Below are 23,891 nucleotides of genomic sequence, written 5' to 3' on the forward strand. Positions count from 1 at the left end.
TGTGTCCTCTATGGGGCCATGGGGTCACCTCTGATCCCATCTATGGGGCAGGGGGGTAATGGGGTCAGCCCACGTGCCAAGCCCAAGCCCAGAGGATCCAGCCAAACCCCATAGGGTCCCAACCTCAATGGGATCCAACCCAGCCCAATGGGATCCATCCCAGCCCTATGGGGTCCTTCCCCACCCCATAGGATCCATCGCAACCCAATGGGTCCCAACCCTAATGGAATCCATCCCAACCCTATGGGGTCCATCCCAACCATATGGGGTCACATCCCAACCCCATAGGATCCATTCCAACCCAATAGGGTCCCAACCCCAATGAGATCCATCCCACCCCATAGGATCTATCCCAGCCCTATGGGGTCCCAACCCCAATGGGATCCATCCCAACCCAATGGGATCCATCCCAACCCAATGGGGTCCCAAGCCCAATGGGATCCATCCCAACCCCATATGATCTATCCCAACCCTATGGGATCCATCCCAGCCCTATGGGGTCCTTCCCCACCCCATAGGATCCATCGCAACCCAATGGGGTCCCAACCCTAATGGAATCCATCCCAACCCTATGGGGTCCATCCCAACCATATGGGGTCCATCCCAACCCCATAGGATCCATTCCAACCCAATAGGGTCCCAACCCCAATGAGATCCATCCCACCCCATAGGATCTATCCCAGCCCTATGGGGTCCCAACCCCAATGGGATCCATCCCAACCCAATGGGATCCATCGCAACCCCATGGGGTCCATCTCCACCCTATAGGACCTATCCAACCCCATAGGACCCATCCAACCCCATAGGACCCATCCAACCCTATAGGACCCATCCCAACCCAATGGGATCCATCCCAACCTAATGGGGTCCATCCCCACCCCATAGGATCCATCCCCACCCCATAGGATCCATCCCACCCTATAGGATCCATCCAACCCTATAGGACCCATCCAACCCCATAGGATCCCCACCCTATAGGATCACAACCCCTATAGGACCCATCCCACCCCATAGGTCCCATCCAACCCTATAGGACCCATCCCACCCTATAGGACCCATCCAATGCTATAGGACCCATCCCAACCCCATAGGACCCATCCCAACCCAATGGGGTCCCAACCCCAATGGGATCTATCCCAACCCCATAGGATCCCCACCCTATAGGATCACAACCCCATAGGACCCATCCAACCCTATAGGACCCATCCAACCCTATAGGACCCATCCCACCCTATAGGACCCATCCCATACGACGGCCGCTCCGCTCTCCTCCCTCATCCTGGCTCTGACGCAGGCTTTGATCTCCAACCCTATCGCTTTAGCCAGGGGGTGGCGGCACCGCGTTCCCCACCTGCGGGTACCCAAACGACCCTATAGAATCTATAGGGCCGCTATAGGGCAGAACCTATAGGGTTATATAGGGGATGGGGGGGGGGTTTCCAAACCTGTCTGTGTTTATCCAGGATGTTCCCAAAGAGGCGGTAGGTGTCGGGGAAGCCTTGGGATCGAGCGCATTCCCGGACGCTCACAACGCGGTGCTGTTCGTGGGGTGAAGGACTCGACCCTATAAGGGAAACCCCATAGATGAATGGGGAGAGGTAAAGGGTCATAAAGAAATGGGGGGAGGAAAAGGAACATAATGGAGGAAACAGAGAAGGGAAAGGTGAAGAAATGAAGGGGAGAAGGAAGAAATCCCATAAAAATGGGGGAGAAAGGAAATCCCAAATGAATGGGGAAAGGAAGGAAACCCCAAAGGTGTGGGGAGAGGAAAAGGGTCATAAAGAAATGGGGGGAGAATAGGAACATAATGGAGGAAACAGGGAAGGGAATCACAAAGAAATGAAGGGGAGAAGGAAGAAATCCCATAAAAATGGGGAGAAAGGAAACCCTAAATGAATGGGGAAAAGGAGGAAACCCCAAATGAATAGGGAGAGGAAAAGTGTCATAAAGAAATGGGGGGAGAAGAGAATCCCAACAGAAGAAATGGGGGAGGGAAAGGTGAAGAGATGAAGGGGAGAAGGAAGAAATCCCATAAAAATGGGGGGAGAAAGGAAATCCTAAATGAATGGGGAAAGGAAGGAAACCCCAAAGGTGTGGGGAGAGGAAAAAGGATTAGGGTCAAGGTCAAGGAGGCCAAAGGTCAGGTTTAGGATCAAGGTGAGGGAGGCCAAAGGTCAGAGGTCAAAGACCAAAGATCAGAGGTCAAAGGTGAAAGGTTTAGGGTCACGATCAGGGTCAGGGTCAAGGTCAGGATCAGGTTTAGGGGTCAAGGTCAGGATCAGGTTTAGGGTCAAGGTCAGGGAAGGCCAAAGACCAGAGGTTAAAGGTCAGAGTTCAAAGGTGAAATGTTTAGGGTCAGGGTCAGCCAATGGCCAGAGGTCAAAGGTGAAAGGTTTAGGGTCAAGGTCAGCTTTAGGGTCAAGGTCAGGGGAGGCCAAAGGTTAGAGGTCAAAGGCGAAATGTTTAGGGTCAGGGTCAGCCAATGGCCAGAGGTCAAAGGTGAAAGGTTTAGGGTAACGATCAGGATCAGGGTCAAGGTCAGGTTTAGGTCAAGGTCAGCTTTAGGGATCCAGGTCAGGGGAGGCCAAAGGCCAGAGGTCAAAGGTGAAATGTTTAGGGTCAGGGTCAGCCAATGGCAGGAGGCCAAAGGTGAATGGTTTAGGGTCAAGGTCAGCTTTAGGGTCAAGGTCAGGAGAGGCCAAAGGTCAGGGAGGTCAAAGGTGAAAGGCTTAGGGTCAAGGTCAGCTTTAGGGTCAAGGTCAGGGAAGGCCAAAGGTCAGAGGTGAAAGGTCAGACCTGCTTGCCCATAGGCTCTGGGTTGGTGACGGTGGTGCTGAAGAAGCCGTCCCACTCCAGGCGCCCATAGAGACCGCCCAATGGTTGTGGCGGTTCCCGGTGTGGGCAGACACCACGGATCAGCGTGTTGAACTGGCGGTCCGCGGGTCACACGGCTTCCCTATGGGGTTGGATATGGGGTATGGGGTCACACGGCTTCCCTATGGGGTATAGGGGGGTTATATGGGGATATATGGGGGTATATGGGGTGGGATATGGGGTATAGGGGGGGTATATGGGGTTATGGGGTGGGATATGGGGTCACACGGCTTCCCTATAGGGTGAGATATGGGGTTATGGGGTGAGATATGGGGTTATGGGGTCACACGGATTCCCTATAGGGATATAGGGGGTTATGGGGTCATACGGCTTCCCTATGGGGTGAGATATGGGGTTATGGGGTCACACGGCTTCCCTATGGGGTGAGATATGGGGTTATGGGGTCACACGGCTTCCCTATGGGGTATAGGGGGTTATGGGGTTATAGGGGGGTATATGGGGTTATGGGGTGGGATATGGGGTCACATGGCTTCCCTATAGGGTGAGATATGGGGTTATGGGGTCACACGGATTCCCTATAGGGTATAGGGGGTTATGGGGTGGGATTGGGGTTCCCGGTGTGGGGCAGACACCACGGGATCAGCGTGTGAACTGGCGGTCCGCGGGGTCACACGGCTTCCCTATAGGGGATATAGGGGGTGGGATATGGGGTTATGGGGTTATGGGGTGAGATATGGGGTCACACGGCTTCCCTATGGGATATATGGGGTTATGGGGTGGGATATGGGGTTATGGGGTGGGATATGGGGTCACATGGCTTCCCTATGGGGTATAGGGGGGTATATGGGGTTATGGGTGGGATATGGGGTCACACGGCTTCCCTATAGGGATATATGGGGTTATGGGGTTGGGTTGCGGTTGGGGTTATGGGGTTGGGTATGGGGTTGGGGTTGGGTTTTGTTGGGGTTGGGGTTATAGGGTTGGGTTGTGGTTGGGTATGGGGTTGGGTCTTTGGGTTGGGTTGGGTTGGGGTTGAGTATGGGGTTGGGGTTGGGGTTGGGGTTATGGGGTTGGGTACGGGGTTGGGTCTTTGGGTTGGGTATAGGGTTGGGGTTATGGGTTGGGTCTTTGGGTTGGGTTTGGGGTTGGGTATAGGGTTGGGGTTATAGGGTTGGGTATAGGGTTGGGTATGGGGTTGGGTTGGGTTGTGGTTATGGGTTGTGGTTATGGGGTTGGCTTTGGAGTTGTGTTGGGTCAATAAGGTTGTAAAGACCACAGACCCACATTGGGGTCATCACCTCGTCCCCCCCCCCTTTAATCCCCCTTTAACCCCCCTTTAACCCCATTGAAGCCCATTGAAGCCCCTTTTAACCCCATAGCAGCCCCCTCCCACCCTCAGCACAGGAGCAGACTCCTCTCAGTGCCCCCCCACCTCATATACCCCCTTTAAGACCCCCCCCCCCCTTTAACCCCACTGAAGCCCCCTTTAACCCCCCTTAAGCCCCATTTAACCCCATTGACGCCCCCTTTAACCCCATTGAAGCCCCCTTAAACCCCCTTTAACCCATTGAAGCCCATTGAAGCCCCCTTTAACCCCATTGAATCCCCCTTTACCCCCTTTAAACCCTCTTTAACCCCATTGAAGCCCCCTTTAACCCCCTTTAACCCCCTTTAAGCCCCTTTAACCCCCTTTAACCCCAATGAAGCCCCCTTTAACCCCCTTTAACCCCATTGAAGCCCCATTGAAGCCCCCTTTAACCCCCTTTAACCCCATTGAAGCCCCCTTTAAGACCCCCTCCCACCCCTTTAAGCCCCCTTTAACCCCCTTTAACCCCATTGAAGCCCCCTTTAACCCCCTTTAATCCCCCTTTAACCCCCTTTAACCCCATTGAAGCCCCCCTTTAACCCCATTTAACCCCCCCTTTAACCCCCTTGAATCCCCCTTTAACCCCATTGAAGCCTCCTTTAACCCCCCTTTAACCCCATTGAAGCCCCTTTAAGACCCCCTCCCACCCTTTAAGCCCCCTTTAACCCCCTTTAACCCCATTGAAGCCCCCTTTAACCCCATTTAACCCCCCCTTTAACCCCCTAGAAGCCCCCTTTAAGCCCCCTTTAACCCCCTTTAACCCCATTGAAGCCCCCTTTAACCCCATTTAACCCCCCCTTTAACCCCCTTGAATCCCCCTTTAACCCCATTGAAGCCCCCTTTTAACCCCCCTTTAACCCCATTGTAGCCCCTTTAAGACCCCTCCCCACCCTTTAAGCCCCTTTAACCCCCCTTTATCCCCATTGAAGCCCCCTTTAAGAACCCCCCCCACCCACCCTTTAAACCCCCTTTAACCCCATTGAAGCCCCCTTTAGCCCCATTGAAGCCCCCCACTGACGCCCCCTTTAACCCCCCTTTAACCCCATTGAAGCCCCCTTTAAGCCCCCTTTAACCCCCTTTAACCCCATTGACGCCCCCTTTAACCCCATTAAAGCCCCATTGAAGCCCCCTTTAAGACCCCCCCCCCACCCTTTAAGCCCCCTTTAACCCCATTGAAGCCCCCTTTAACCCCCTTTAACCCCCTTTAAGCCCCCCCCCCTCCCATTGAAGCCCCCTTTAACCCCCTTTAATCCCCCATTAACCCCCTTTAACCCCATTGAAGCCCCCTTTAACCCCATTGAAGCCCCCTTTAAGACCCCCCCCCCACCCTTTAAGCCCCCTTTAAGCCCCCCCCCCTCCCATTGAAGCCCCCTTTAATCCCCCTTTAACCCCGTTTAATACCCCTTTAACCCCATTGAAACCCCCTTTAAACCCCATTGAAGCCCATTGAAGCCCTTTAACCCCATTGCAGCCCCCTCCCACCCTCAGCACAGGAGCAGACTCCTCTCAGTGCCCCCCCCCCACCTCATATACCCCCTTTAACCCCATTGAAGCCCCCTTTAAGACCCCCCCACACCCTTTAAGCTCCCTTTAACCCCATTGAAGCCCCCTTTAAGACCCCCCACCCACCCTTTAAACCCCCTTTAACCCCATTGAAGCCCCCTTTAGCCCCATTGAAGCCCCCTTTAACCCCCTTTAACCCCATTGAAGCCCCCTTTAACCCTCCTTTTGGGGTCCACCCCCTTTAAGACCCCCCCCCCCCTTAACCCCCTTTAACCCCCTTTAGCCCCCACTGAAGCCCCACTGAAGCCCCATTGAAACCCCATTGAAACCCATTGAAGCCCATTGAAGCCCATTGAAGCCCATAGAAGCCCATAGAAGCCCATTGCAGCCCCCTCCCCACCCTCAGCACAGGAGCAGACTCCTCTCAGTGCCCCTGTTGAGCTGCGGCCGTTCTTCCTCTCGTGGTGGGTGTAGCGCAGCTTCCGGGTGCTGGTTCCGTCCGACAACCGAACCTCCATGTTGGGCAGGTCCCGCCAATCAGAGCCCGGAGCCAATGGGATGTGACGCATCCGAGCCGCCACCAACGCGCTCATGTCCTGATTGGAGGATATGGAGCCCCATAGTAGGTAGATGGGGGTAGGGGGTCCAATATGGCGCCCCATAGTATGTATATGGGGATAGGGGGTCCAAGATGGCGCCCATATTGGGGATACGGGGTCCAATATGGCGCCCCATAGCACGTATATGGGGATAGGGGGTCCAATATGGCGCCCCATAGCAAGTATATGGGGATTGGAGGTCCAATATGGCGCCCATATTGGGGATAGGGGGTCCAATATGGCGCCCCATAGTATGTATATGGGGATAGGGGGTCCAATATGGCGCCCATATTGGGGATAGGGGGTCCAATATGGCGTCCCTTGGTCCTATCTATGGGTCTGGGGAATCCAATATGGCGGCCTTTGGTCCTATCTACGGGTCCTCCAGGCCTATCTATGGGTCTGGGGGTTCCAATATGGCGGCCTTGAGGCCTTTCTATGGGTCTGGGGGATCCAATATGGCGGCCTTGAGGCCTTTCTATGGGTCTGGGGGATCCAATATGGCGTCCCATCCCCACATCTCCATCCCCATCTATGGGTCCCATCCCCATCTATGGGTCTATGGGTCCCATCCCCACCCCCATCTATGGGTCCCATCCCCACCCCCATCTATGGGTCCCACCCCCATCTATGGGTCCCATCCCCACATCCCCATCCCCACATCCCCATCCCCATCTATGGGTCCCATTCCCATCTATGGGTCTGGGGTCCCATCCCCACATCCCCATCCCCATCTATGGGTCCCATCCCCACATCCCCATCCCTACCTATGGGTCCCACCCCCATCTATGGGTCCCATCCCCACATCCCCATTCCCATCTATGGGTCCCATCCCCATCTATGGGTCTATGGGTCCCATCCCCACATCTCCATCCCCATCTATAGGTCCCATCTATGGGTCCCATCCCCATCTATGGGTCTATGGGTCCCATCCCCACATCTCCATCCCCATCTATGGGTCCCATCCCCATCTATGGGTCCCATCTATGAGTCCCACCCCCATCTATGGGTCCCCTCCCCACATCCCCATCCCCATCTATGGGTCCTATCCCCATCCCCATCTATGGGTCCTATCTCCATCTATGGGTCTATGGGTCCCATCCCCACATCTCCATCCCCATCTATGGGTCCCATCTATGGGTTCCATTCCCATCTATGGGTCCCATCCCCACATCTCCATCCCCATCTATGGGTCCCATTCCCATCTATGGGTCCCATCCCCACATCCCCATCCACATCTATGGGTCCCATCCCCATCTATGGGTCCCATCCCCACATCCCCATCCCCATCTATGGGTCCCATCCCCATCTATGGGTCTGGGGTCCATTCCCATCTATGGGGTCCCACCCCCCATCTATGGGTCCCATCCCCATCTATGGGTCTGGGGTCCATCCCCAGATCCCTATCCCCATCTATGGGTCTGGGGTCCCATCCCCACATCCCCATCTATGGGTCCCATCCCCACCTATGGGTCTATGGGTCCCATCCCCATCTATGGGTCCCACCTATGGGTCCCACCCCCACCTATGGGTCCCTCCCCATTCGGTACCTTACAGATGTGGTCCCTGAGGATGGGCTGGTACTGGGAGCCCCGGATCTATGGGTCTATGGGTCCCATCCCCACATTCCATCCCCATCTATGGGTCCCATTCCCATCTATGGGTCCCCCCCCCATCTATGGGTCCCATCCCCACATCCCCATCCCCATCTATGGGTCCTATCCCCATCCCCATCTATGGGTCCTATCTCCATCTATGGGTCTATGGGTCCCATCCCCACATCTCCATCCCCATCTATGGGTCCCATCTATGGGTTCCATTCCCATCTATGGGTCCCATCCCCACATCTCCATCCCCATCTATGGGTCCCATTCCCATCTATGGGTCCCATCCCCACATCCCCATCCCCATCTATGGGTTCCATCCCCATCTATGGGTCTGGGGTCCCATCCCCATCCCCATCTATGGGTCCCATCCCCACATCTCTATCTATGGGTCCCATCCCCATCGATGGGTCCCACCCCCATCTATGGGTCCCACCCCCATCTATGGGTCTATGGGTCCCATCCCCACATTCCATCCCCATCTATGGGTCCCATTCCCATCTATGGGTCCCATCCCCACATCTCCATCCCCATCTATGGGTCCCATCCCCACATCCCCATCCCCATCTATGGGTCCCATCCCCATCTATGGGTCTATGGGTCCTATCCCCACATCCCCATCCCCATCTATGGGTCCCATCCCCATCTATGGGTCTGGGGTCCATCCCCAGATCCCTATCCCCATCTATGGGTCTGGGGTCCCATCCCCACCTATGGGTCTATGGGTCCCATCCCCACCTATGGGTCTATGGGTCCCATCCCCACCTATGGGTCCCACCTATGGGTCCCACCCCCACCTATGGGTCCCTCCCCATTCGGTACCTTACAGATGTGGTCCCTGAGGATGGGCTGGTACTGGGAGCCCCGGATCTATGGGTCTATGGGTCCCATCCCCACATCCCCATCCCCACCTATGTGTCCCATCCCCATCTATGGGTCCCATCCCCACATCCCCATCTATGGGTCTGGGGTCCCATCCCCACATCTCCATCCCCATCTATGGGTCCCATTCCCATCTTTGGGTCCCATCCCCACATCCCCATCCCCATCTATGGGTCCCATCCCCATCTATGGGTCTGGGGTCCCACCCCCACATCCCCATCTATGGGTCCCATCCCCACATCCCCATCCCCACCTATGGGTCCCATCCCCACATCTCCATCTCCATCTATGGGTCCCATCCCCAGATCCCCATCCCCATCTATGGGTCTGGGGTCCCATCCCCACATCTCCATCCCCATCTATGGGTCCCATTCCCATCTTTGGGTCCCATCCCCACATCCCCATCCCCATCTATGGGTCCCATCCCCACATCCCCACATCCCCATCAATGGGTCCCATCCCCACCTATGGGTCCCACCCCCACCTATGGGTCCCTCCCCATTCGGTACCTTACAGATGTGGTCCCTGAGGATGGGCTGGTACTGGGAGCCCCGGATCTGGCGCTGGAACCAGGACTGGGGCTCCCCGTTGTACGAGATCTCCAGCGCCGACGCCCCGTTACGGATCTCGGGAAGGTCCGACATCGTGTCACGAACCGTGATGGTGCGGAACGGACCCGAGTACGTCCTGGGGTGAATGGGAGTGAATGGGGGTGAGTGGGGGTGAATAGGGGGTGAATGGGAGTGAATGGGGGTGAATGGGATTGGGATTGAATGGGATTCAGATTGAATGGACCCGAATACATCCTGGGGGGCAGATTGGGATTGAATGGGAGTGAATGGGAGTGAATGGGATTGGATGGGAATTGAATGGTATTGGGATTAGGATTGAATGGGATTGGGATTGAATGGGATTGAATGGGATTGGATGGGATTGAATGGGATTGGGATTGAATGGGATTGGGATTCGGATTGGGATTGAGATTGAATGGGATTGGGGTTGGGATTGGGATTGAGTGGGATTGGGATTGAATGGGATTGGATGGGATTGAATGGGGTTGAATGGGATTGGGAGTCGGATTGGGATTGGGATTGAATGGGATTGAATGGGATTGAATGGGACTGGGAGTCGGATTGGGATTGAATGGGATTGAATGGGAGTGAATGGGATTGAATGGGGTTGGGATTGGGATTGGGATTGGGATTGGGATTGAATGGGATTGGGGTTGGGATTGAATGGGATTGAATGGGAGTGAATGGGAGTGAATGGGATTGAATGGGATTGAATGGGATTGGGATTTGGATTGGGATTGGGACTGAATGGGATTGAATGGGATTGAATGGGATTGAATGGGACTGGGAGTCAGATTGGGATTGAATGGGATTGAATGGGAGTGAATGGGGTTGGGATTGGGATTGAATGGACTCGAGTACATCCTGGGGGGAGAGTGAATGGGGGTGAATGGGAGTGAATGGGAGTGAATGGGAGTGAATGGGAGTGAATGGGGGTGAGTGGGAGTGAATGGGGGTGAATGGGAGTGAATGGGAGTGAATGGGGGTGAATGGGGGTGAGTGGGGGTGAATGGGGGTGAATGGGGGTGAGTGGGGGTGAATGGGGGTGAATGGGGGTGAATGGGAGTGAATGGGAGTGAATGGGAGTGAATGGGGGTGAATGGGAGTGAATGGGAGTGAATGGGGGTGAATGGGAGTGAATGGGGGTGAATGGGGGTGAATGGGGGTGAATGGGAGTGAATGCGGGTGAGTGGGGGTGAGTGGGAGTGAATGGGGGTGAATGGGAGTGAATGGGGGTGAATGGGAGTGAATGGGAGTGAATGGGAGTGAATGGGGGTGAGTGGGGGTGAATGGGGGTGAATGGGAGTGAATGGGAGTGAATGGGGGTGAATGGGGGTGAGTGGGAGTGAATGGGAGTGAATGGGGGTGAATGGGGGTGAGTGGGAGTGAATGGGGGTGAATGGGGGTGAATGGGAGTGAATGGGAGTGAATGGGGGTGAATGGGGGTGAGTGGGAGTGAATGGGAGTGAATGGGGGTGAATGGGGGTGAGTGGGAGTGAATGGGGGTGAATGGGGGTGAATGGACCTGAGTACGTCCTGGGGTGAGTGAATGGGGGTGAATGGGGGTGAGTGGGGGTGAATGGGAGTGAATGGGGGTGAATGGGGGTGAGTGGGGGTGAATGGGGGTGAATGGGGGTGAGTGGGGGTGAATGGGAGTGAATGGGGGTGAATGGGGGTGAGTGGGGGTGAATGGGGGTGAATGGGGGTGAATGGGGGTGAATGGGGGTGAATGGACCCGAGTACGTCCTGGGGGGGAGTGAATGGGGGTGAGTGGGGTTGGGATTGGGATTGAATGGGATTGGGATTGGATTGAATGGGATTGGATGGGATTGGGATGGGATGGGATGGGATGGGATGGGATGGAATGGGATGGGATCAGGATAGGATGGGATGTAATGGAATGGGATGGGATTGGGATGGGATGGGATGGGGATAGGATGGGATGGGATGGGATGTAATGGGATGGGGTGTAATGGGATGGGATGGGATGGAATGGGATGTAATGGGATGGGATGGGGATAGGATAGGATAGGATGGGATGGGATGGGATGGGATGGGATGGGATGGGATGGGATGGGATGGGATGGGATGGGATGTAATGGGATGGGATGTAATGGGATGGGATGAAATAGGATGGGATGGGATGGGGATAGGATGGAATGAAATGGGATGGGATGTAATGGGATGGGATGGGATGGGGATAGGATGGAATGGAATGGGATGGGATGTAATGGGATGCAATGGGATACAATGGGATGCAATGGGATGCAATGGGATGCAATGGGATGGGATGTAATGGGATGCAATGGGATGCAATGGGATGCAATGGGATGTAATGGGATGCAATGGGATGTGATGGGATGCAATGGGATGTAATGGGATGCAATGGGATGTAATGGGACGGGATGTAATGGGATGGGATGCAATGGGATGGGATGGGATGGGATGGGATGTAAAGGGATGTAATGGGATGTAATGGGATGGGATGTAATGGGATGGGATGCAATGGGATGGGATGTAATGGGATGCAATGGGATGGGATGGGATGCAATGGGATGTAATGGGATGCAATGGGATGGGATGTAATGGGATGGGATGGGATGCAATGGGATGGGATGGGATGGGATGGGATGGGATGTAATGGGATGGGATGTAATGGGATGTAATGGGATGCAATGGGATGAGATGCAATGGGATGGGATGCAATGGGATGGGTTGTAATGGGATGGGTTGTAATGGGATGCAATGGGATGGGATGGGATGCAATGGGATGTAATGGGATGTAATGGGATGCAATGGGATGCAATGGGATGCAATGGGATGGGATGGGAATAGGATGTAATGGGATGGGATGGGATGTAATGGGATGGGATGGGATGGGATGGGATGGGACGGGATCGGGATAGGATGGGATGTAATGGGATGGGATGGGATTGGATTGGGATGGGATGGGATGGGATGGGATAGGATGGGTATAGGATAGGATGGGATGGGATGGGATGGCATGGGATGAAATGGGATGGGATGGAATGGGATGGGGATAGGATGGGATGGGATGGGGTGTAATGGGATGGGATGTAATGGGATGGGATGGGATGCAATGGGATGGGATGTAATGGGATGGGATGTAATGGGATGGGATGGGATGGGGATAGGATGGGATGGGGATAGGATGGAATGGAATGGGATGGGATGGGATGGAATGGGATGGAATGGGATGCAATGGGATGTAATGGGATGTAATGGGATGTAATGGGATGCAATGGGATGCGATGGGATGGGATGTAATGGGATGGGATGCAATGGGATGCAATAGGATGTAACTGGATGGTATAGAGGCCGCCCCTTCCCTCGGTGCTGACCTGGTGATGTTGCTGACGAACTTCTTGTCGTCCACCACCACGCTGAGCTGGCAGGCGCGCGGAGCGAAGACGTGCAGCGGCTCCGGGAACATCGGCAGCTTCTCACCGGGAGCTGCAGCCAGGACAATAGCACGGCGACGAGTCTGAGCCACGCCGTACTGACCAGCCTGCAATGGGAACCAATGGGGAGTCAATGGGAACCAATGGGGAGTCAATGGGAACCAATGGGAACCAATGGGAACCAATGGGGAATCAATGGGAACCAATGGGAACCAATGGGGAATCAATGGGAACCAATGGGAACCAATGGGGAATCAATGGGGAATCAATGGGAAACAATGGGGATCAATGGGGATCAATGGGGAACCGATGGGCAGCCAACGGGGAATCAATGAGGAACCGATGGGCAGCCAATGGGGAATCAATGGGGAACCGATGGGCAGCCAATGGGGAATCGATGGGGAATCAATGGGGAACCGATGGGGAATCAATGGGCAGCCAATGGGGAACCGATGGGGAACCAATGGGCAGCCAATGGGGAATCAATGGGGAACCAATGGGCAGCCAATGGGGAATCAATGAGAACCAATGGGGAATCAATGAGGAGTCAATGGAAAACAATGGGGAATCAATGGGGAACCAATGGGGAATCAATGGGCAGTCAATGGGGAATCAATGGGGAATCAATGGGCAGCCAATAGGGAATCGATGGGGAATCAATGGGGAATCAATGGGGAATCAATGGGCAGCCAATGGGGAACCGATGGGGAACCAATGGGGAACCGATGGGCAGCCAATGGGGAATCAATGGGGAACCGATGGGCAGCCAATGGGGAATCAATGGGCAACCAATCGGGAATCAATGGGGAATCAATGGCAGCCAATGGGGAATCAATGGGGAACCGATGGGGAATCAATGGGGAATCGATGGGGAACCGAAGGGGAATCAATGGGAAACCAGTGGGGAATCAATGGGCAGCCAATGGGGAATCAATGGGGAACCGATGGGGAAACAATGGGGAACCAATGGGGAATCAATGGGGAACCGATGGGGAATCAATGGGCAGACAATGGGGAACTGATGGGGAATCAATGGGGAACCGAAGGGGAATCAATGGGCAGCCAATGGGGAACCAATGGGGAATCAATGGGGAATCGATGGGGAATCAATGGGGAACCGATGGGGAACCAATGGGGAATCAATGGGGAATCAATGGGGAATCGATGGGGAATCAATGGGGAATCAATGGGGATCAATGGGGAACCAATGGGGAGTCAATGGGGAACCAATGGGGAATCAATGGGGAACCATTGGGAAATCAATGGGGAATCAATGGGGAACCAATGGGCAGCCAATGGGGAATCAATGGGGAATCGATGGGGAATCAATGGGCAGCCAATGGGGAATCAATGGGGAATCGATGGGGAATCAATGGGCAGCCAATAGGGAATCGATGGGGAATCAATGGGGAATCAATGGGGAACCAATGGGGAATCAATGGGAACCAATGGGGAATCAATGGGCAGCCAATGGGGAATCAATGGGCAGCCAATGAGGAATCAATGGGCAGCCAATGGGGAACTGATGACCAACTGTTTGTTGGTCAACCACTGGTCAACCATTGGTCAACCAATGGTCAACTGCTGGTCAACCATTGGTCAACCATTGGTCAACTGCTGGTCAACCACTGGTCAACCAATGGTCAACTGCTGGTCAACCATTGGTCAACTACTGGTCAACCATTGGTCAACCAATGGTCAACTGCTGGTCAACCATTGGTCAACCATTGGTCAACCACTGGTCAACCGTTGGTCAACCATTGGTCAACCAACCATTGGTCAACCACTGGTCAACTGCTGGTCAACCACTGGTCAACCATTGGTCAACCATTGGTCAATCAACCATTGGTCAACCATTGGTCTACCATTGGTCAACCACTGGTCAACCAATGGTCAACCATTGGTCAACCATTGGCCAACCAACCATTGGTCAACCATTGGTCAACCATTGGTCTACCAATGGTCAACCGTAGGTCAACCACTGGTCACATTGGCCAACCAACGATTGGTCAACCATTGGTCAACCATTGGTCAACTGTTGGTCAACCATTGGTCAACCATTGGTCAACCAACCAACCATTGGTCAACCATTGGTCAACCAACCAACCATTGGCCAACCACTGGCCAACCAGGACACCCCGAAAGACCTTTATGACCATCAAGTCACACTGCAGCCCCACATTCAACCCCATTGACCACCCCAATCCATCCCATGGAATAGGGACAGACCCCCGGCCCCAAACCCACCTGCAGGACCCCAAAGGTGCATTGATATCCCATACGGACGAGGCAACGCAACGTCAGCTTCAACACCATGGAACGTTTGAAGGACACGAAGTTACGGACGTTCTCCAATAGGAAGAAACGAGGCCGGTAATAATCGCAGTAACTACCCCAAAATTGGGGGGAAAACAGAGGGAAAATGAACATTTATGAACCAAGAGACCCGTTTTGGGGTCAAAAACCCCATAAAAGAGACCCCCATCTCCAATAGGAAGAAGCGAGGCCGGAAATAATCGCAGTAACTACCCCAAAATTGGGGGGAAAATAAAGGGATTTGGGGGGAAAACAGAGGGAAAATGAACATTTATGAACCAAGAGACCCGTTTTGGGGTCAAAAACCCACTAAAAGAGACGCCCATCTCTATAGGGATAGGATATCTATATAAGGGATGGGATGGAATGGAATGGGATGGGATGGGATGGGATGGGAATAGGACGGAATGGGATGGGATGGGATGGGAAATAACCATTTATGAAGTCAAGAGACCAATTTTGGGGTCAAAAACCCCCTTAAAAGAGACCCCCATCTCCAGTAGATAGAAGCAATGGGATGGGATGGGATGGGATGGGATGGGATGGGATGGGATGGGATGGGATGGGATGGAATGGGATGGGATGGGATGGGATGGGATGGGATGGGATGGGATGGGATGGGATGGGAATGGGATGGGGATAGGATGGGATGGGATGGGAATAGGACGGGATGGGATGGGATGGGATGGGATGGGATGGGGATAGAATGTAATGAGATGGGATGGGATGGGAAATAACCATTTATGAAGTCAAGAGACCCAATTTTGGGGTCAAAAACCCCTAAAAGAGACCCCCATCTCCAGTAGATAGAAGCAATGGGATGGAATGGGATGGGATGGGGATGGGATAGAATGGGATAGGATGGGATGGGATGGGAATAGGACGGAATGGGATGGGATTGGATGGGGATAGAATGTAATGGGATGGGATGGGATGGGAAATAACCATTTATGAAGTTAAGAGACCCAATTTTGGGGTCAAAAACCCCCTTAAAAGAGACCCCCATCTCCAGTAGATGGAAGGAATGGGATGTAATGGGATGGGATGGGATGGGATGGGATGTAATGGGATGGGATGGGGATAGGATGGGATGGGATGGGAATAGGATGGAATGGGATGGGATGGGATGGGATGGGGATGGGATGGGGATGGGATGAGATGGGATGGGATGGAATGGGATGGGATGGGATGGGATGGGATGGGATGGGATGGGATGGGATGGGATGGGATGGGATGGGATGGGGTGGGATTGGATGGGATGGGATGGGATGGGATGGGATGGGATGGGATGGGATGGGATGGGATGGGATGGGATGGGATGGGATGGGATGGGATGGGATGGGGTGGGATTGGATGGGGATGTAATGGGATGGGATGGGATGGGATGGGATGGGATGGGATGGGGATGGGATGGGGATGGGATGAGATGGGATGGGATGGAATGGGATGGGATGGGGATGGGATGGGATGGGGATGGGATGGGATGGGATGGGATGGGATGGGGTGGGATTGGATGGGGATGTAATGGGATGGGATGGGATGGGATGGGATGGGATGGGATGGGATGGGATGGGATGGGATGGGGATGGGATGGGGATGGGATGGGAATGGGATGGGGATGGGATGGGAATGGGATGTAATGGGATGAGATGGGATGGGATGGGATGGGACGGGATGGGATGGGGATGGGAAGGAAATGGGATGGGGATGGGATGGGATGGGATGGGATGTAATAGGATGGGATGGAATGGGATGGGAATGGGATGGGATGGGGATAAGATGGAATGGGATGGGATGGGATGGGATGTAATGGGATGGAATGGGATGGGGATGGAATGGGATGGGATGGGATGGGATAGGATTTAATGGCATGGGAATGGAATGGGATGGGATGTAATGGGGATGGGATGGGATGGGAAATAACCATTTATGAAGTCAAGAGACCCATTTTGGGGTCAAAAACCCCCTTAAAAGAGACCCCCCCCCTTAAAAGAGACCCCCCCCCTTAAGATAGACCCCCATCTCTCTACCTGAGGAAGGAGACCACCAAGGAGTTCTTGAACTTGGAGTAGGTGCGCGAGTTGAAGCGGTTCATGCCGCTGAATCCTTGGCACGGGGGTCCCCCGCAAAGCATCTCCACGTCCCCTTTTTGGGGCAGTTTTTGCCCTAAAGAGTTGGTTTTCTCCCCAGACATCACCAGTTTGAGCAGCACGTTGCAGTCCTCGGTGAACACGGTGCTGCCGGGGTTATTGAGGCGGAAAGCCTGAGCCGCCGGTTCCCACATCTCGATGGCCCATAAGGTCTCGGATACGCCTGGAAATGGGATATAGGGGGGATTATAGGGTCGGGTGTGGGGATGGGGGTGGATTGGGATGGATTGGGATGGATTGGGATGGATTAGATTGGGATGGGATGGGATGGGATGGATTGGATTGGGATGGGATGGATTGGGATGGGATGGGATGGGATGGATTGGATTGGGATGGGATGGATTGGGATGGGATGGGATGGGATGGGATGGATTGGGATGGGATAGATGGGATGAGATGGGATGGATGGGATGAGATGGGATGGATGGGATGGGATGGGGATAGGATTGGGATACTCCGATACACCTGGAAATGGGATAAAGGGGTGGGTTTAGGGGTCGGATGTGGGGCTGGGGATGGATTGGGATGGATTGGGATGGGATGGGATAGGATGGGATGGAATGGGATGGATTGGGATGGATTGGATTGGGATGGGATGGGATGGGGTGGGATGGGATGGGATGGGATGGGATGGGATGGGGATGGGATTGGGATACTCCGATACGCCTGGAAATGGGATATAAGGGGAGTTATAGGGTCGGATGTGGGGCTGGGGATGGATTGGGATGGATTAGATTGGGATGGGGATGGATTGGGATGGGATGGAATGAGATGGGATGGAATGAGATGGGATGGGATGGGATGGGGATAGGATTGGGATACTCCGATACGCCTGGAAATGGGATATAAGGGGGAGTTATAGGGTCGGGTGTGGGGATGGGGATGGATTGGGATGGATTGGGATGGATTGGGATGGACTGGGATGGGTTGGGATGGGATGGGATGGAATGGGATGGGATGGGATGGGATGGGATGGGATGGGATGGATTGGGATGGATTGGGATGGGATGGGATGGGATGAAATGGGATGGGATGGAATGGGATGGGATGGGATGGGATGGATTGGGATGGATTGGGATGGGATGGATTGGGATGGATTGGGATGGGATGGATTGGGATGGATTGGGATGGGATGGATTGGGATGGATTGGATTGGGATGGGATGGGATGGGGATGGGATGGGATGGGATGCGAGGGGATGGGATGGGATGGGATGGGATGGGATGGGATGGATTGGGATGGGATAGATGGGATGAGATGGGATGGGATGGGGATGGGATGGGATAAGATGGGACAGGGATAGGATTGGGATACTCCGATACACCTGGAAATGGGATAAAGGGTGAGATGCTGTAGGGTCGGATGTGGGGCTGGGGATGGATTGGGATGGATTAGATCAGGATGGGATGGGATGAATGGAATGGGATGGGGATGGATTGGGATGGGATGGGATGGGATGGGATGGGATGGGGATGGGATGGGGATGGGATAGGGATAGGATTGGGATGGGATGGATTGGGATGGACTGGGATGGGATGGATTGGGATGGACTGGGATGGGATGGGATGGGATGGGGATGGGATGGGATGGGATGGGATGGGATGCGATGGGATGGGATGGGATGGGATGGATTGGGATGGATTGGGATGGATTGGGATGGGATGGGGATGGGATGGGATAAGATGGGACAGGGATAGGATTGGGATACTCCGATACACCTGGAAATGGGATAAAGGGTGAGATGCTGTAGGGTCGGATGTGGGGCTGGGGATGGATTGGGATGGATTAGATCAGGATGGGATGGGATGAATGGAATGGGATGGGGATGGATTGGGATGGGATGGGATGGGATGGGATGGGATGGGATGGGATGGGGATGGGATAGGGATAGGATTGGGATGGGATGGATTAAATTGGGATGGGATGGGATGAGATGGGATGGGGATGGGATAGATGGGATTGGGATGGATTGGGATGGGGATAGGATGGAATGGGATGGGAAGGGATGGGATGGGGATGGGATGGATTGGATTGGGATGGACGGGATGGGGATGGGATGGATTGGGATGGACTGTATTGGGATGGACAGGATGGGATGGGATAAGATGGGACAGGGATAGGATTGGGATACTCCGATACGCCTGGAAATGGGATAAAGGTGTGAGTTGTAGGGTCGGATGTGGGGCTGGATGTGGGGCAGAGCTGCACGGTGCCATTCACCTGCTTGGTGGAAGCCCTCTGAGAGCCCCCCGCAGCCTGAGAAGACGTCCAAGGTTCGAAGTTTGGGCAGCTCCAGCTCGGTGGGTTCGGGTTCGTTCTGCTCGGGGGCAGCCGTCCATTTCCCTTTGCCTTTCCCTATGGATGGAGACCCCCAGGGGGTGAAGTCGATCCCACCCCCCCAATTCCCATGGGGAGAATCCTGCCTTCCATATTCTGTTGTTACGCCAATGGTGGGTTGGGTTGGAAGGGTCCTTACAGGTCAACCAAGGCAGGGTTGGGTGGGTTGGGAGGGTCCTTACAGGTCAACCAGGGAAGGGTTGGGTTGGGAGGGTCCTTACAGGTCAACCAGGGAAGGGTTGGGTTGGGAGGGTCCTTACAAGTCAACCAGGGAAGGGTTGGGTTCGGTTGGGAGGGTCCTTGCAGGTCAACCAGGGAAGGGTTGGGTTTGGGTTGGGAGGGTCCTTGCAGGTCAACCAAGGCAGGTTGGGTTGGGAGGGTCCTTACAGGTCAACCAGGGAAGGGTTGGGTTGGGAGGGTCCTTACAGGTCAACCAAGGCAGGGTTGGGTTGGGAGGGTCCTTACAGGTCAACCAAGGCAGGGTTGGGTCAAAAGGGTCCTTATAGGTCAACCAAGGCAGGGTTGGGTTGGGAGGGTCCTTACAGGTCAACAAGGGAATGTTGGGGTTGGGAGGGTCCTTACAGGTCAACCAAGGCAGGGTTGGGTTGGGAGGGTCCTTACAGGTCAACCAAGGCAGGGTTGGGTTGGGAGGGTCCTCACTGGTCAATAAGGGAAGCAATGGGTTGGGAGGGTCCTTACAGGTCAACCAAGGCAGGGTTGGGTTGGGAGGGTCCTTGCAGGTCAACCAGGGTTGGGTTGGGTTGGGAGGGGTCCTTACAGCTCAATCCTCACCTTTCCCCTTCCCTTTCCCTTTCCCCTTATTCCCGGAGCTCCGTGCGTGGTTGGGTGGATCCTCGAAGCTCTTCGTTTTGGCGTTGTAGGCCTGCAGAGAGAAGCCATCAGAACCACACGGACCCAAAAGAGAAGCCATCAGAACCAATAAGGACCCAAAGAGAAGCCATCAGAACCACGGGGACCCAAAGAGAAGCCATCAGAACCAATAAGGACCCAAAGAGAAGCCATCAGAACCACTCGGACCCAAAAGAGAAGCCATCAGAACCACTCGGACCCAAAAGAGAAGCAATCAGACCCAATGAGAAGCCATCAGAACCACATGGACCCAAAGAGAAGCCATCAGACCCAACAAGAAGCAATCAGAACCATAGGGACCCAAAGAAAAGCAATCAGACCCAACGAGAAGCCATCAGAACCACACGAACCCAATCAGAACCACTCAGACCCAAAGAGAAGCCATCAGTACCACACGGACCCAAAAGAGAAGCCATCAGAACCACACGGACCCAAAGAGAAGCCATCAGAACCACACGGACCCAAAGAAAAGTAATCAGACCCAACGAGAACCCATCAGAACCACATGGACCCAAAGAGAAGCCATCAGAACCAATAAGGACCCAAAAGAGAAGCAATCAGACCCAAAGAGAAGCAACCAGACCCAACGAGAAGCCATCAGAACCACTCGGACCCAAAGAGAAGCAATCAGAACCAATAAGGACCCAAAGAAATGCAATCAGACCCAACGAGAAGCCATCAGAACCACTCAGACCCAAAAGAGAAGCCATCAGAACCAATAAGGACCCAAAAGATCTCATCCACCACCACCACCCAAGCAATCAGAACCACTCAGACCCAAAGAGAAGCAATCAGAACCAATAAGGACCCAAAGAGAAGCCATCAGAACCACACGGACCCAAAAGAGAAGCATCAGAAACCAACCCACTTGGACCCCAAAAGGTCTCATCCACCACCACCACTCAAGCAATCAGAACCAATAAGGACCCAAAAGAGAAGCCATCAGACCCAACAAGAAGCCATCAGAACCACATGGACCCAATCAGAACCACTCAGACCCAACGAGAAGCCATCAGAACCAATAAGGACCCAAAGAGAAGCAATCAGACCCAACGAGAAGCCATCAGAACCACACGGACCCAAAGAGAACCCATCAGAACCAATAAGGACCCAAAGAGAAGCAATCAGACCCAACGAGAAGCCATCAGAACCACTCGGACCCAAAGAGAACCCATCAGAACCAATAAGGACCCAAAGAGAAGCCATCAGAACCACTCAGACCCTAAAGAACCCCATCAGAACCACATCCCTCACCTCCAAGAAATAGAACCTATCGAGGCCCCCGGCGGAATAGTCCTGGATGCTCTGGGTCAGGTCCTCGCCGTAGACGACGGTGCAGCGTCCTTGCACGGCGCGGAAATCCACCGTGGTCTCCTCGTCGCTCCAATAGAGGAGGTTGATGTCGGCGTGGTACGTGGCCTTCATGGATTTGTGCGTGTTTTCGGGGCTGCAAAGAGATCCCCGTTATGGGAGGTGACCTTCAAGGACCCTTCCAACTCAACCCAACCCAACCCAAACCAACCCAACCCAAACCAACCCAACCCATTCCGTGATTGTTTGATCTTCAAGGACCCTTCCAACCCAACCCAACCCAACCCAACCCAAACCATTCCATGATTGTTTGATCTTCAAGGACCCTTCCAACCCAACCCATCCAAGGACCCTTCCAACCCAACCCAACCCAACCCAACCCAACTCAACCCAACCCAACTCAAATCATTCCATGATTGTCTGATCTTCAAGGACCCTTCCAACCCAACCCAACCCAACCCAACCCAAACCATTCCATGATTGTTTGATCTTCAAGGACCCTTCCAACCCAACCCATCCAAGGACCCTTCCAACCCAACCCAACCCAACCCAACCCAACCCAACCCAACTCAACCCAACCCAACTCAAACCATTCCGTGATTGTCTGATCTTCAAGGACCCTTCCAACCCAACCCAACCCAACCCAACCATTCCAGTTCTTTGCCCTTCCAGGACCCTCCCAACCCAGACATTCCACTTCTTTGCCCTTCCAGGACCCTCCCAACCCAGACATTCCACTTCTTTTCCCTTCCAGGACCCTCTCACCGGTAGAACTTCCAGATGCGCAGTTTGATGTCGGCCTCGTTGGGTTTCCCGTTGCTTCGGATGTGGCAGAAGATCTCCTTGATGCGACCCACACGATACGGGTCGGGGGCGTCCAGGTTGCTGCCCTTGATGTACTCGGAATATTTCCTATAGTGCTCGGGGTGCAGATCTTCATCCACGGCCTCTTTCTTGGGGCGCTTGGCCGGGCTGGCTGGTTTCATGCTATGGGGCAGGGGAGGGGAAAATACTTAGGGGGCGCATTAGAACCCCATAAGGAATGAGGCACAGGGAGAAATGATCCCATATGACTCAATACAGGGGAGCGTTACCCCATAAGAACCCAACGTAGAGCATCCTCACCCCATAAGAACCCAACGTAGAGCATCCTCACCCCATAATAACCCAATTTAGAGTATCAATCCCCCATAATAACCCAACTTAGAGCATCCTTACCCCATAAGAACCCAACATAGAGCACCCTCACCCCATAATAACCCAACACAGAGCATCCTTCCCCCAATGGAACCCAATAGAGCATTCTTCCCCCAATGGAACTCAATAGAGCATCCTTCCCCCATAATAACCCAACCTACATCAATTTTCCCCTATAATAACCCAAAACAGAGCATTTTTAACCCATAATAACCCAACTTAGAGCATCCTTCCCCCATAATAACCCAACCTACATCAATTTTCCCCTATAATAACCCAACTTAGAGCATCCTTCCCCAATGGAACCCAATGGAGCATCCTTCCCCCCAATGGAACTCAATAGAGCATCGTTCCCCCATAATAACCCAACTTAGAGCATCGTTCCCCCATAATAACCCAACATAGAGCATCCTCACCCCATAATAACCCAACTTAGAGCATTTTTACCCCATAATAACCCAACACAGAGCATCCTTACCCCATAATAACCCAACTTAGAGCATCCTCACCCCATAATAACCCAATTTAGAGCATCCTTCCCCCATAAGAACCCAACTTAGAGCAACCTCACCCATAATAACCCAACTTAGAGCATCCTCACCCCATAATAACCCAATTTAGAGCATCAATCCCCCATAATAACCCAACTTAGAGCATTTTTACCCCATAATAACCCAACTTAGAGCATTTTTACCCCATAATAACCCAACATAGAGCATCCTTCCCCCATAATAACCCAACATAGAGCATCCTTCCCCCATAATAACCCAACATAGAGCATCCTTCCCCCATAATAACCCAACTTAGAGCGTCCTTCCCCCATAATAACCCAACCTACAGCAATTTTCCCCCATAATAACCCAACTTAGAGCATTTTTACCCCATAATAACCCAACACAGAGCATCCTTCCCCAACATAGAGCATCC

The 23,891-nt window shown here is 53.7% G+C and overlaps 1 protein-coding gene across 1 annotated transcript; it reads right to left on the minus strand.

The window, feature by feature from the left end:
- Positions 1 to 1,230: 1,230 nt before the first annotated feature.
- DNMT1 (DNA methyltransferase 1) lies at positions 1,231 to 22,753 on the minus strand (the record flags this gene model as incomplete). The annotated part of the gene is given in 17 exon segments (XM_072360706.1): positions 1,231 to 1,329; positions 1,331 to 1,351; positions 1,446 to 1,544; positions 1,547 to 1,564; positions 2,797 to 2,873; positions 2,876 to 2,902; positions 3,460 to 3,483; positions 3,486 to 3,515; positions 6,105 to 6,300; positions 9,299 to 9,476; positions 12,724 to 12,890; positions 15,031 to 15,172; positions 17,130 to 17,412; positions 19,470 to 19,604; positions 20,379 to 20,469; positions 21,711 to 21,903; positions 22,533 to 22,753. Coding segments are annotated over 17 exon segments (2,001 nt in total), but the record flags the coding sequence as incomplete, so codon positions are not given.
- Between the last annotated feature and the right edge of the window lie 1,138 nt (positions 22,754 to 23,891).

This window comes from Excalfactoria chinensis, unplaced genomic scaffold (genome assembly GCF_039878825.1).
Source record: "Excalfactoria chinensis isolate bCotChi1 unplaced genomic scaffold, bCotChi1.hap2 Scaffold_1045, whole genome shotgun sequence".
Classification (NCBI taxonomy): Eukaryota; Metazoa; Chordata; class Aves; order Galliformes; family Phasianidae; genus Excalfactoria; species Excalfactoria chinensis.